We start from the raw sequence: 14823 nt of genomic DNA, 5'->3' as shown, positions 1-14823 counted from the left end.
GCACGATCTCAGCTCACTGCAACCTCCACCTCCTGGGTTCAAGAGATTCTCATGACTCAGCCTCCCAAGTAGCTGGGACTACAGGTGCATGCCACCATGCCCAGTCAATTTTTGTATTTTTAGTAGAGATGGGGTTTTGCCACATTGGTCAGGCTGGTCTTGAACTTGTGACCTCATCATCCTCCTACCTTGGGCTCCCAAAGTGCTGGGATTACAGGCGTGAGCCACTGTGCCAGCCAGCTAGATAGAATTCTAATGGTTACAAGTAACAAACTGCTCCAAGTGGCTCAAGTAAAAAACTCTAAAGATAAGTATCTTCTATCTTATCTGCAAAAGTAAAAGGTGGGGAATGGTATCCTAGTCCTACCCATACTTGAAAACAATGAGAACATATTCAGAGTTCTTAATGAAAGCAGAAAGAGGGCACGGTGGCTCAAGCCTGTAATCCTAGCACTTTGGGAGGCCGAGGCGAGTGGATCACGAGGTCAAGAGATCGAGACCATCCTGGTCAACATGGGGAAACCCCATCTCTACTAAAAATACAAAAAATTAGCTCGGCATGGTGGGGCGTGCCTGTAATCCCAGCTACTCAGGAGGCTGAGGCAGGAGAATTGTCTGAACCAAGGAGGCGGAGGTTGCGGTGAGCCGAGATCGCGCCATTGCACTCCAGCCTGGGTAACAAGAGCGAAACTCCATCTCAAAAAAAAAAAAAAAAGAAAGAAAGCAGAAAGAGTAGAAACTAAGGTAACCCAAATGCCCCTCAGCCTTCCATTTCACAAAGACTGCTTCTTTTTGCACACCTGTACATCCCAAACAGCTTATCTGGGTCTCCAAAAACTGAAAGCAGTAAGCACCCAATACAGATTTCCTACAAATCAGCCAGGAAATACAAAATGAAAATTAGCAAACAACAGGCATTTTTAGACAGAGAAACTGGAAGCATCAGAAAAATGTTCTAACTCACAAATAATCATTCCATCCTATAAATTAAATGTATTCCTGTTCAGGAATGAAGTGTAACATCAAATAATGTCAAATACTACTGAAAATATGGGCAATAGGACTTTCACCCATGGCTGCTATAATTGTGACCTGGCCTAGCTCCCCTGACCAGCAAATTGTCACAGCTGGTCAGAATGGGTATTTACTCCTGACCCATTACTCCTGACTCCTGATCCCACTGCTGAGCACAGAACCCCAGGTGTCACCACAGGGCCACAGAAAACATGGGCCAAGATCTTCATCTCACTGTGCTTTCCTATAGGGAAGCCTTGGGCCAACTTAGGGCTCTTCAATAGTGGGATTAATGAATGAAATTGAGTCTGTAGAGAGAACAGAAGAAACAATAATAGCCAATATTGACACAGTACTTATGATGTCCTAGGCACTCATCCAATGCATACATGTATCAATTCCTAACAGTCATTTATTATTATTAATCTCCCCATGTTATATATAGGTCAAGACACAAGAGGTGGAGAGAAGTCAGAATAGCCAAGGCCCCTTGGCTCAGAGCATGGGAGCCAGGTCAGCACTGCCTCCAGGAGTCTGTGCTCCAACCCCCAAAAAGGAATTGTGAGGAGACAAAATGAGATGGGAAGCAATCCCTAAACACAGCAATTTCCATTATGTTCATATAATGGCAGGGGATGAGGAGCCCCATCAGACATCTAGGGTGATGAGACATCCAGGGTAGAGGGTTTTGCTAAACACGAATTTTACAACGGAATACAGATGGACCTAGGAAAAGGTTTAGAAGCCTGACTAAAGTTTGGTCAAGTGAAGAATCGTCATCACATCTCTCGCTCTCCATCTACCCATCTCTATCTCTGTTGATCTATCATCTATTTATCTAGGATGAACCTATCTCATCAAAGCTATAGAAATTTAAATGATTCCATATTAAATAACTATGTGAGGATCACAGAAAAAAATAACATTTCTTTATTCCTTTCCATTCCTCCCTAATCTTTCTCATCCAACTAATCAACACCTCAAACCTTAAAGACATTTATATCAACTCCCTGGTAATAAAATAAGGCATACAATGAAATTTCCATGTCTTTTGTTGCCCCCAAGTTCCATCTTTCGTGTATTTCTGAGGGTATTTGTACCATTTTCAAAATACAGTCCTGTAGTGCATAACATTGTGGTCAACAATGAACCACATGTGAGACAGTAGTCCCATGAGATTATAATGGAGCATCGTCTAGTGACATCATAGGTGTCATAATGTCAACATGTTTGTGGTGATGTGGCTGTGAACATACAATTTGTAAAGTATATAACGTGTGATAAAAATAATAAATGACATTAATGTTTTATGTATTTAATATCCTATATTTCTTATTGTTATTTCAGTGTATATGCTTACTACCTTTTTTTTTTTAAGGTTAACTGTGAAACATCCTCAGGGAGTTCCTTCAGGTTTCCAGAAGGCATTATTTCATAGGAGATGACAGCTCCGTGCCTGTTACTGCCCCCGAAGACCTTCAGTGGGAAAAGATGTGGAGGTGGAGAACAGTGATGCTGATGATCCTGACCCTGCTTAGGCTTAAGTGAATGTGTGTGTTTGTGTCTTAGTTTTTAACAAAAAAGGTTTAAAAACAAATAAATAATAGAAAAAAGCTTATAGAATAAGTTTATAAAGAAAGAAAATATTTTTATACAGCTAGATAATTTGTGTGGTTTTTGGTTTATTTATTTGTTTGAGACAGGGTCTCTCACTGTCACCCAGGCTGGAGTGCAGTGGCGTAATCACGGCTCACTGTAGCTTCGACCTCCTGGGCTCCACTGATCATCACACCTCAGGAGGACATCAGCACTCCAGACAGACATCAGGCCCCAGGTGGACAGCAGGCCCATGTTGAACACCAGACTCATGTGGACATCAGGCTGCAGGGAGACACCATGCCTTATAGATAAGTAGGGTCCAGGTGGAATTAGACCCAAGGTACACACCCAGTCCCCAGGTGATCACTAGGACCAGGTGAAGACTCGGGACTTAGGTGCACATCCAGCCTTAAGTGGATACCCAGGCCCCAGGCTGATACCTAGGTCCCAGGTGATCACCAGAACTCAAGTGGACACCAGGCTTCAGGTGAACAAGACCCAGTAGGCCCTCAGGCCCCAGCTGGATATCAGTCCCCAGGTGAACACAAGGCCCAAGTGAGACATAGGCTCAAGGCAGACATCAGGCCATAGGTGGAAATCAGGCCTCAGGAGGACATCTGGCCTCTGGTGAACATATCAGGCGTAGATGTCCAAGCACACCCTGGGTGGACTTAACTGTATACAGGCAAGGAGTTGACCTGGGGGAGAGAGTAAGCAGTCAGCAGCCCACTGGAGTCCTGGGTAGGCCTTATGGAAGGAAGGGGCCGAAAAAACGAAACCCTAAAGAATTGACCTCACTTCCTTGACGACAGACCCAAACAGAACTCAGAACTCTGGTAACCAGGCGCCCATATCCTGGAGTCAGCCCTGTAGCCAGCTCACTTGGTGGCAGACACTCAAGAGAGCAAGATGTTCTCATGCTACATTCCCACAAATCGAGGCTCCTGCTTCAAAAATGGCGGGAGTGAGAGCCTTTTCCGTCGCTGCCGACAAAGGCTCATCCCTCACCCCAGGCGCCTGTGGCCTTTTGGACACAGGCGCACCCAGGTGCCACAGGGCAGCCCACGGCAGACCCTCGCAAGCCAGGTCTCACTAGATAGCATATCGGATCCGTATCTGAATACTGTCCTTGTCCAGCAGGCAATTCTGAAGCACATGGAGGCACAGGCACATGGTGAGGTGGCCTGCAGTCTGGAAGACTTTGTGGGGGCGGTATTTTGGGGCCGGAATTCCTTTCAATTCAGTGAAGTTGTTTCCACATTGGTGACCCTTTCACCTTTTTCAGCTCCTGAAGTACAAGAACTTGAAATACAAGAACTTCCAGCACCAGCTGTCCAGCCAGAGCCAACTGTATCAGAGGAGCCCCCCGCAGAGACATCACCCCTCCTGCCCCTACATTGGGGCAGCCAAGGACCATCCCAGCGAGGAGCTGCCTGACGGCCTGCCACCTGCTGCCACCACTGGCCTCAGAGAGGGGGTGGCCAGCACAGCCCCAGCCAGCAGCTCCAACACTGCCCCTAGTCCTGGGCACCCTGGGAGCCATGGAGGCGGAAACCAGGGTGTGCAGCCTGGGCTCCTCTCCCTCACTGGAGAGAGGCTTCTCTCATTCATAAGAGCCACAGTCCTGCTGCTGCAGGAACGCTTCCTTCTGCTGGTGCTGGTGGTATCTGCATGGATGAGGCGCCTGAGATCAGGAAAAGAAGCCTTCAAGGAAGGGTTCTAGCAGCTCCTCCTGCTCACAGAGGCAGCCTCCTCCTCCAGGCCTGAAGGTCTCTCCACAAGTGGGCATCTGGGCTGTTTGCCCTGAAATCCCACCCAGGATGGCCTCTTCTTAACAGATGGGCAGGGGGTGAGGGGACCAAGGGGTGAGTCCAACAGGTACAGAAAACAAACCTTCCCAACTCTTGTGCCCTGGGCTCTCCATGTTGACACCTGCCCTGGCTGGGTTTTCTTCATAGCTCTAGAATTAGCAGTTTATGAAATAAACTTTTAAATAAAGTTTGGCTTTTGGAAACTTCACGTCTTTTTTTAACTCTATAATGTTAAATCATGTTTTTGAGGCTATCCTGAAAATCTCTGATAGTTGTCTTTTTGTTGTGGCTGTTTGGGAGAATTACCATTGAATCAGCTGCTACTAGAAACCTTTCAGGTATAGCTTTTAGAAGCTCCTGACTTACTTTTGCCTGTTTTGACTCTCTGGTTTATTGTGGAGAGAGGAATAATGTAGTTTCATTTATCCGGCAGATCAATCATGTTTGCTGTTAAGAACCTGGCATTGGCTGGGCGCGGTGGCTCACGCCTGTAATCGTAGCACTTTGGGAAGCTGAGGTGGGCGGATCACCTGAGGTCAGGAGTTCAAGGCCAGCCTGGCCAACACAGTGAAACCCCATCTCTACTAAAAATACAAAAATTAGCCAGGCGTGGTGGTGGTTACCTGTAATCCTAGTTACTTAGGAGGCTGAGGCAGGAGAATAGCTTGAACCCAGGAGGCAGAGGTTACAGTGAGCTGAGATGATGCCATTGCACTCCAGTCCAGGTGACAAGAACAAGACTCCGTCTCAAAAAGAAAAAGAACCTGGCATCGAAGTTTCCAAGAATTATGTGTATAAGTTGATATGCTGGTACTTAACTAATCTGGGTGTCAAAACAGAATGCCATAGACTAGGTAGCATATAAAATTTATTTATCCCCGTTCTGGAGATGGTAAAATCCAAGGTCAAATGGTCAGCAGATTCTGTGTCTGAAGGGGGCTGGCTTCCTGGTTCATAGATAGCCATCTTTTTACTGTGTCCTTACATGACATAAAAGATGAGGGAGCTCTCTGTGCTCCCTTTGATAGGGGTATCAATCCCATTCACAAAGTTCCTGCCTTCATGAATTTAATCACCATCCAAGGCCCTACCTCCAAATACCATCACACAGGGAATTAGATTTCAACACATGAATTTGGGGAGGACAATAACATTTGGTTTATAGCATCAGGTCACCCCGAGCCATATGCACTCACAGGAAATCCATAATCCGTTAAGTATTTCCTGGTCCCCTATGGGTTTAGGGAATTTCTCTATCTCTCTTTTTTTTTTTTTTGCTTTCGGAAAAATGATCTTTTATGTGATCCATAAATGAGAGTGCTGTCTTTTTTTTTTTTTTTAAAGCAACCTACTGGGCTCATACATTGTAGGGGCCCTTGGCTGGACAGTAAGACTTGAGTAGCCACAAATGGCAAATACAACTTCTTGGTCAGTTTGGAGTGAAAATAATGACAGTTTGTCTTAGTTCACATTCTAGCTACACCACTGCTTCACTGTCAAACCCCACCCCCAACTCAGGAACTAAGACATGAAACAGTAAACACCAAGATACTTGTATCCAACTGACTCTTCTGAATGCCCTTGCTACCTCCTACAACAATTCTAGGCTGAGCATAGGGGTCAAGAAGGTAGCAGGAACATGATGATACACTGTGGACGTCAACCAGGGATAAGACAGGGCTGCCCACTAGGGCTAGAAATTAGGAAGGGAGAGGCTAAGTGCAGACCAGCCCTAGCCTCCAAGTCAGTGAGCAATAAGACTGTGACAAAAACAGGAGAGGAAGCTTGAGGGAGAAAGGCAGGGGAAGAAAGCAAGCACAGGGCGAGAAGAGACTGTGCAGCTAAAGAAGCCAATCTGATGGCAGAGGGAGTCTGGTGCTTAGAAGCTCATTTGGTGAGACAGAATGAGTAGAGGATGCAAAGAGATGGGCAACAAATGTTTAGCTGGTCAGAGCGATTTAAGAGGAGTGAGAAGAGAAATCAGGCAAAAAAGAACACATTCATGTAGATCCTCAAAGATGAACACACAGACATGCCTCTATGTAGACATATGCTCAGTTACACATATAAAAAACACAAATGAGAGGCCAGGCACAGTGGCTCACTCCTGTAATCCCAGCACTTTGGGAGGCTGAGGCAGGTGGATCACAAGGTCAGGGGTTCAAGATCAACCTGATCAACATGATAAAACCCCATCTCACTAAAAATACAAAAATTAGCTGGGCGTGGTGGTGCACACCTGTAATCTCAGCTACTCAGGAGGCTAAGGTAGGAGAATTGCTTGAATCTGGGAGGCAGAATTTGCAGTGAGCCAAGATCGCACCACTGCACTCCAGCCTGGGTGACAGAGTAAGACTCTATTAAAAAAAAAAAAAAAAAAAAGAAGACAGATGCATGGAAAGTAAGCATACATGCAGACACAAATATATGTCTACACGTGCACTCGTGTATACAAACTAAACATGTACAAACATGAAAGCATTTACACAGACACACATACACACTAAATAGATACATAGACATGAGAGCATTTACACATAGATATGCATCCTCACGGGTACACAAATGTTACATCCACACACAGAAACCCACAGTCCAATGTGCACATATCCACACAGGTATGCAGCCATAGAACTGACATAGACACACATAAATAAAGGCCGGGAGGAACAATCCAAGATGGCCGATTGCTAACATCTCGGGATTGCAGCTCTCAGGGAAGGAGCGGAGAACTAGAGGACGCCACACTTTCAGACAAATTCTGGTCGCTCACGGAGCAGAAGATCCCCCAGTGGAGGAAACACACGGGTGGCCAGCACGACTCTCGTGGCTGGCGCAGCGGTTCCACCCTCCGCGCGGCAGCTCTAGGAGCAGAGTAAACAGGTTCGGACCACCCACAAGGGCCCCCAGCAGGACACCGGAGCCCAGCGCAGCGGCTGTGACGGCACCTCCGTGCGGCAGCGCTCAGCTCAGAGTAAATGGGACCGGTTCCCCTTCTGACCGGGGTTTGGAGCCCCGGGAAGGCAGAGTCACCTACTACGGACACAAGAAGGAAGCCAGACAGGAGAATCCTGGGCAGAAAAGCACCGTCAGTTTTAACGCTGCTGCTCTGGCCCTGGGAATTAACAACCTGGACGCCCACTCAAGAGACCTAATCTGAAAGTTGGTAAATTCAAAGACGGCAGGAGGATAAATTTACAATGACGTCAAGAAACCAGCGTAAAAAAGCTGAGAACACTCAAAATCACAACGCCTCTCCCTCTAAAGATGATCACAGTTCCACCTCAACAATGGAACAAGGCTTGATGGAGAATGAGCGCATCCTGATGACAGAATCACTCTTCAGGGAATGGATAATAACAAACTTCGGTGAGTTAAAAGAACACGTTGTAGGCCAACGTAAAGAAACTAGGAACTTTGAAAAAAGGTTTGATGGAATCCTATTGAGAATTGACAACTTAGAGAGGAGTATGAGTGAATTAATGGAACTGAAGAATACAATACAGGAACTCCGAGAAGTATGCACAGGTTTAAACACTCGAATTGTTCAAGCAGAAGAAAGGATATCAGAGGTCAAAGTCCAACTTAATGAAATAAAACATGAAGAAAAGATTAGAGAAAAAAGGATAAAAAGGAATGAGCAAAGTCTCCAAGAAATGTGGGACTATGTGAAAAGACCAAATTTACGTTTGATAGGTGTACCTGAATGTGACGGAGAGAATGAATCCAAGCTGGAAAATACCCCTCAGGATATTATTCAGGAAAATTTTCCTAAACTAGCAAAGCAGGTCAATATTCAACCCCAGGTAATACAGAGAACACCACAAAGATATTCCTCAAGAAGAGCAACCCCAAGGCACATAATCGTTAGATTCACCAGGGTTGAAACGAAGGAGAAAATACTAAGGGCAGCCAGAGAGAAAGGTCATGTTACCCACAAAGGCAAGCCTATCAGACTTACAGCAGATCTCTCAGCAGAAACTCTACAAGCCAGAAGAGAGTGGGGGCCAATATTCAACATCCTCAAAGAACAGAACCTTCAGCCCAGAATTTCATATCCAGCCAAACTAAGCTTCACAACTGAAGGAAAAATAAAATCTTTTATGAACAAGCAAGAACTCAGAGATTTTATTAGCACCAGGCCTGCTTTACAAGAGCTTCTGAAAGAAGCATTACACACAGAAAGAAACAACCAGTATTAGCCTTTCTAAAAATACACCAAAAAGTAAAGAGCACCAACATAAAGAAGAATTTACACCAACGAATGGATAAAACAGCCAGTCAACATCAAATGGCAGTAACCCTAAATTTAAATTGACTAAATCCCCCAATCAAAAGACACAGCCAAAACCCAATGGCATGTTACATCCAGACCTGTTTCACATGCAAGGATACACAAAGACTCAAAACAAAGGGATGGAGAAAGATTTACCAACCAAATAGAGAGCAAAAATAAATAATAAATAAATAAAAAGCAGGAGTTGCAAATCTTGTAGCGGATAAAATAGATTTTTAAAGCAACAAAGATACAGTGGTAATAGGATCAATGCAACAACAAGAGCTAACGATCCTAACACCCAGATACATAGAGACTTAGACTCAATGAGACAGAAAATTAATAAGGATATCAAGGACTTGAACTCAGATCCAGAACAAGTAAACTTAATAAATATTTATAGAGCTCTCCACTTCAAATACACAAAATATACATTCTTGTCAATACCACATCACACCTACCCATAAGTTTAAATGAAACTGATTGGCCATTAATAATACCCAATTTTTTTCAAAATAAAGCAATATTTCCATTTACTCTCCCTCTTTCTCTTCCTCTTTCTTCCTCTCCTTTACTTATTTTTTTTTTCTTTCCTTCTCTCAAAAAAAAAGAAATCAACTTGTAAACCTCTAGATCCAGGTCGGCAATGTCTCTCTCATTGCTTGATTTCCTTCCTTCCCTTCCCTCCCTCCCTCCCCGCTTCCTCCCTTCCTTCCTTCCTTCCTTCATCCCTTCCTTCCTCCCTACCGTCCTTCTTCCCTCCCTTCCTGCCTTCCTCCCCCACCCCCCCCAAAAAAAATAAAAAAATAAAGGCCGGGCACAGTGGCTCACACCTATAATCCTAGCACTTTGGGAGGCTGAGGTGAGGGGATTGCCTGCTCTCAGGGGTTCAAGACCAACCTGGGCAATAAGGTGAAACCTCGTCTCTACTAAAATATAAAAAATTGCCGGGCGTGCCAGAGTGCGCCTGTAGTCCCATCTGCAGAGAAGGGAGAGAAACTTCAAATGACAGATCCTAAAGACAGCAGGGCTCAGCGGTAACGTCCCACCCCCTAGGCTCTCACAGGCCCAGGCAACTTTGGGCTGCTCATGGCTTTAACATCACCAAAAGTAGCAGAAATGTGTCAAGAATGAGGTGAGCAGAAGTCCCCAAGGTCAAAGCAACCTCCTGGACACTCTCTTATAGGAAGCAAACTCTAAAGAAGCTGGACTCTTCTTGGAGTGCTCTGAAGATCCTTTGGACCAAGCTTATTTACTTCACACAGAAGTACGCAAGCACCCCAAGTTAATTTCTCAGGCTGGACCTTCATATCTTATGGGACTGACAGACTCATAGGTTGCCCCTGAAAAGAGCACATATCCAAAAGCTAAAACCGTTTTCTCTACTATGTCTGAGGACATGAGCTGAGCTATGAGTCCTCAGCATGGCCCCTACACAGGAGGAAGCTCTCATCTCTCATGAGGCTCAAGGACTCCCCAGGCTAGGACGGAACAGAGCTCCCCACTGTGGAGGCTGGCCCTCAGCACCATGCTTGCCACGGAAGGTGGCCTCATGGTCTCTCCATAACTTCCATGTATGAGAGGCTCAGGGTCAGCAGTCATGGTCCAAGGGCATCAGACCTACTACAATCAGGAGGAAGGAAATTCTGACACCAACACAGCTGATCACAGCCGGTTGCAAAGGACAAACAACACTGCATGATCCCATTTATGTGAGGTGCCTGAGGAGTCAAATTCACAGAGACAGAGAGTAGCTTGGGGGTTTCCAGGGGCTGGGAAAGGGAGTTCAATGGGTGCACAGGTCAGTCAGCAAGTTGAAAAGTGTCACGGAGAGGGAGGGTGGTGGTGGTTGTCCAACAGTGTGGATGTACTTAATGCCACTGAACTGCACACTTAAAAACGATTAAGATGGTGAATTTCCTGCACACTTACGAAAGTTTAAAACATTGAAACAAAACATTAAATCATCTGTTTGCCTTGGAGAGCAGACCCGTGAGAATCCCAAAGCCTCATGGCCTGGCCTGCTCCACCCCAAGCTCCTGGCGCTCCCACTCTGCTTCTACACCGGGAGCTCCTCCTGAGAGCTTTCTAGTGACATCTGGTGACACCCACACCTCAGCTTGACATCAGTCCCCAAAAACTCAGTGGCAGAATTAGGTAAAATCATGAAGAACATTTTATAGGCAGAGAAACAAAGGCAGAGGACAGAGGCAGCAGTCCAGGTTTCTAGGCTGTTACTTCGTCCACTCCTGAAAAACCAGGGGCCAGCCAAATCTCTCAGGCTCCTACTTGTCTGTGCAGCTGCCCAATGCCCACCTCACCTCAGCCTGCATTTGAGAAATGTCCTTTTTTGGGAAATTTGCCTCTCCTCCACACCCACCAATTACAAGGTATGTGGGTGTATCGAGAAATAAATTTCCCAAAAAAGGAAAAGAGATTCCCCAAAGTTAGCCCCATCTCAGGGCTGCCTGGAGAGGCAACGGTCAGTCTCCAGAACTGGATGAGGTCCACCAGCCCCAGACCCAGCAGAAGTCCCCAAGCAGGAAGAGCTTCCTGAAGCCACTGTCCCCAGATCCAGGGACTGCTGCTTTCCTCCCCCTCCTGCATGCTGTGACCTCCTGATGCTCACCTTCCTCTCCAGGTCCCAACCCAGTGGGGCTGAGGTAACCTTTCCCCCATCCCGGTTCTCAGGAGCTCTTGGGAAGTTTCTCCCTTGGGCTGAGTAATCCCTAAGGGTCACCACATCCCTCATCTCCCTCCAAGGAACACTCCTTGACCTGTGTGTCCCAGGGATCACATAGGTGCTGCTTCCTGCGTGGTGCCCTGAGACCGTGATGTTGAGGTAAAGTGAGCCCTGCCTTGGCATCTGTCTTCAAAAGTAATAGCTTTGTCTCTCTTTTCCTACCTGCACTCTGTCTTAAGGTTTTCAAGCTGGGAGCAGAAATTCTGTAGCAAGGCACTGACAAAGCCGGTAGCTCAACTCCACAAATACTGAACACCTGCTAGATTTGTACCGCCCAAGCCCCATACTAGACAATGCAGAGAGACACTTAGAATCATCAGGGGTACAACAACAACAAAACAACAAGTCAATCTAGTCGGCAAGATAACACTCAAGCAAATGAAATCAAATGGTAACATCATGTAAAAATCAATAACAACTCGAAGTAGATGGTGACTAAGTGTTGAGGGCACAGACCAGCCTAAAATGCTACAGTTTATTATGTGGGCCTGGGAAGGTCAGAGATGGCCATGGGCTGCTCAGAGCTACTACTTTTGAAGACAAATGCTGAGGCAGGAAGCAGCACCTATGTGATCCCTGGGACACACAAGCAGTTCTGCAGGCCTGCGGTTGCCTGGTATGCAGGGGCGCCCCATAGACCTCTCCGGATGAGGGACAGCCCACCCCATTCCACAACTGGCACTGCACCATCAGCAAGCCAACTCTGCGCCATCACTACCCACCCCCCACCCACCGACTCCCAGGAAATCTGACAGGTGAGTCCTGTGCTGTTTAAGAGCAGAGCCAATACCAAATCACATTTACATTTTCATTTTAAAAAACAATTAAGAATTTAAATAAACCACTGACCAAATTGCTTAGTTTCTCGGCCTTGGCAGTGGTTGACATTTTGGGCTGGAGCCTTCTTTGTTCTGGGGGCTGTTCTGCAGAGGACCTTCAGCAGCATCCCTGGCCTCCACCCACTAGAAGCCAACAGCATCCCTGCCCCAGGAGTGACAATCAAGGATGACTCCAGACATGGTCAGTGGTGGACAGTGGCCCCGGGCAGCACAGTGCTGAGGACCAGTGGTCTATTTCAAGACTCACAGAGAACGCTTCTAGCTTGGCTGGAGTTCACCCACACATGAGCCTGCCTGAAATGGAGTTCTCCTGCTCCAGGTCTTAGAATCCTGCCAGCCTGGTTGGGATGGGACTCTCAGGTCAGGGTAGCTGACCTTTAGGCTGGAGTTCCCTGGCCACGGGCTGTCTGCTCACCCTGGGGAGAGGCTCTGAGCAACAAATCCTGATGTAGGGCACTGGGTGCTGGAGAAACCAGCCTCTGCCTTCTCCCACCTGGCTTCTACCCTGACTGCCTCCTCGCAACCTTCCCCTGTGACCTTCCTGATACAACAGGGAAGCCCCTCCATGGTCTCAGCTGGGCAGAGCCATACTGATGGGCTCACTGGGTCAGTCTCTCCAGCTCCCAGGTCATCTAGCAGAAACCAGCCCATGGCCAGAAACTCTCAGCTCTGGGCATGCCCCCACGACCTCTCTCAGTCCAAGTTTTCCCTGGGGCTTCTTTCTTTCCCCACATCCCTGGCACCATCCTACCTCTGCCTGAGCACTCCACATAATATTATGCAACCCATATCCACGTTGTTGGGAGACCACAGTACACTGTGAAGGGTTGGTACCTGTGGCTAGGCGGCCTCAATTATCCAGGAGCTGCGCGTGGGAGGCAGCATATGCTCTGCACTTGTGCTGATCCAGCCTAGCCTGAATGCAATTCAGTGACCTCTTGAGGCTCCTTTCATACTGTTGTCCAATTGCAGGACTTAAGAACCAGTCAGCCAGCTACAGGGAGGCAAGATAAACCTCACAGCTGCAGGAGCCCAGCTCTGACCCCAGGACTACTCCCTGTGTAAGGGCTAAGCCAGGAGAACACCCATGTGAAGTCTATCCTCCAGGTCTGCTTTCTTGCCTCAAAGGAACAGAGTGTTGGAATGCATTGTCTCCCTGCTCCTACTTCTAGCCAAGTTCACCATTAGTGCTCAGCTCCAATCCACTACCCTGGAGCATAGATGTTCCCACAGCAAAAACCCCCTGTGGTCTAATCATGATGTGCAAATATTTGCATATGCTCACCAGAAATAATGAAAAGGAAGACAATTCTTTTTAAGAATAAATGAATGAGGTGACAGTTGATACAGGATTATGGTATCATACCTCTTAATTCACCCCAGAAACAAAAGTAGAAAAAGTATCACATCACAAAGGTTAGGATTCAGGTGCAAACACACCCACTTCTGGCCTTTGCACATGTGAGCTGTAATGACCACCCAAAAATCCCAGGGCCCCCCAAAGTATGGAAGGTCCCTGGAGGGCACAGTTATCTCCACTCATACTTCCAGAGTCTGTCTCACCCTTGCAGCAAAGAAACAAACTCTGGGTAGGATAGGCAAGGGCTGCCTGTTTTATATAGTGTGACTAGACTTTCCAGGACAGCCTCAATTTTAAAATGCTGCATATTGCACACAAACACTCACCCACCAAGTGGAACTGGAAAAGGCGATCAAATCTCCCATCTTCAACCCTTTACACAGTTTGGAATGCAGTCCTACTTTAATTAGTAGAGACTAATCTCCCTTAGAGAAAAAGTCAGAGATAAAATAGGTGGAAAAAGAAAAGCTAGAAATTCCACGTAGTTGATTTTCAGGTTTGGCCTCTGGGGCAACAGCAGGAAACGCTCATCCAGCCCAGGAGGCAGCTGGAAAACCAGGAAGGTGGGGAGCAGGAAGGAGCCTGTCTGCCTGGTTTAGTGACCAGCTGAGCTCATGACCAGGAGGCCTCTGAAGTCGGCTCAGAAAACTATGTGAAGCTCAAATAAGACAAATAAAACCAACTGTAGCTGTAGAACTCACAGGCAGCCCCAAGACTAGGCACGTGAGCATGCGTGCAGCCCCAGGGCCAGTCCCTGCCCCACACCTACAGGTCCACAGCCTGCACCTGTCCTCACTGTGACTCAGTACTTTGCCCTTGCTTTCTCCTAACCAGGAGTGCTCCAGCCAAGTCCACACTATTAGCCTTGAACAGAAATGACTTCCTCCCTCACTTCTTCCTTTCACTCAAGACCACAGAAGATGATGCTTCAAAGGTCTGGGTTTTTAGGGCGGTCTTTGCAAGGTGCCACAAGTTCTTCAAAACATTCCAGACTTCCAAACAGACAAAAGTGGGAGCACACAGCTGCTGTGCTCTTACACAACAATGCAAGGACACTGTGATGGAGGGAACCGGCGAAGGCTGGGGACAGGGAGTGGGCGAGGATGACACTTACCATCTCATCTAGGGCATAGCGCAAGAGGCCGTGCTCATAAAGGATGAAGAACCGTCGCTGCCATTTC

General features: G+C 46.9%; 1 protein-coding gene, 1 long non-coding RNA gene and 1 pseudogene across 15 annotated transcripts in view; 1 reads left to right on the top strand and 2 right to left on the bottom strand.

The window, feature by feature from the left end:
• Positions 1-5771, top strand: part of LOC118153651 (uncharacterized) — a 36920-nt gene extending 31149 nt beyond the window's left edge. For all 6 annotated transcript variants that reach the window (XR_013535327.1, XR_013535325.1, XR_013535326.1 and 3 more), the window contains 3 exons: positions 2393-2564; positions 2718-3787; positions 3899-5771. This is a non-coding gene — a long non-coding RNA (uncharacterized LOC118153651). The remainder of the gene's footprint in view (positions 1-2392; positions 2565-2717; positions 3788-3898) is intronic.
• MPRIP (myosin phosphatase Rho interacting protein) overlaps positions 1-14823 on the bottom strand; it is a 155248-nt gene that overhangs the window by 103171 nt on the left and 37254 nt on the right. For all 8 annotated transcript variants that reach the window (XM_078372231.1, XM_078372230.1, XM_078372232.1 and 5 more), the window contains exon 3: positions 14757-14822. In XM_078372231.1, the coding sequence (XP_078228357.1) occupies positions 14757-14822 (66 nt within the window). The remainder of the gene's footprint in view (positions 1-14756; position 14823) is intronic.
• The window catches only part of LOC108590071 (large ribosomal subunit protein eL39-like), a 19720-nt pseudogene extending 4897 nt beyond the window's left edge, over positions 1-14823 (bottom strand). The window contains exon 1 of the transcript XR_013535321.1: positions 1-14823. This exon is cut by the window's left edge and continues 4897 nt beyond it. The product of XR_013535321.1 is annotated as a large ribosomal subunit protein eL39-like (transcript).

The sequence above is a fragment of the Callithrix jacchus genome, chromosome 5 (genome assembly GCF_049354715.1).
Source record: "Callithrix jacchus isolate 240 chromosome 5, calJac240_pri, whole genome shotgun sequence".
Taxonomy (NCBI): domain Eukaryota; kingdom Metazoa; phylum Chordata; class Mammalia; order Primates; family Cebidae; genus Callithrix; species Callithrix jacchus.
Note: the sequence above shows the minus strand (reverse complement) of the source record. Positions and strands in the feature narration are given on the sequence as shown.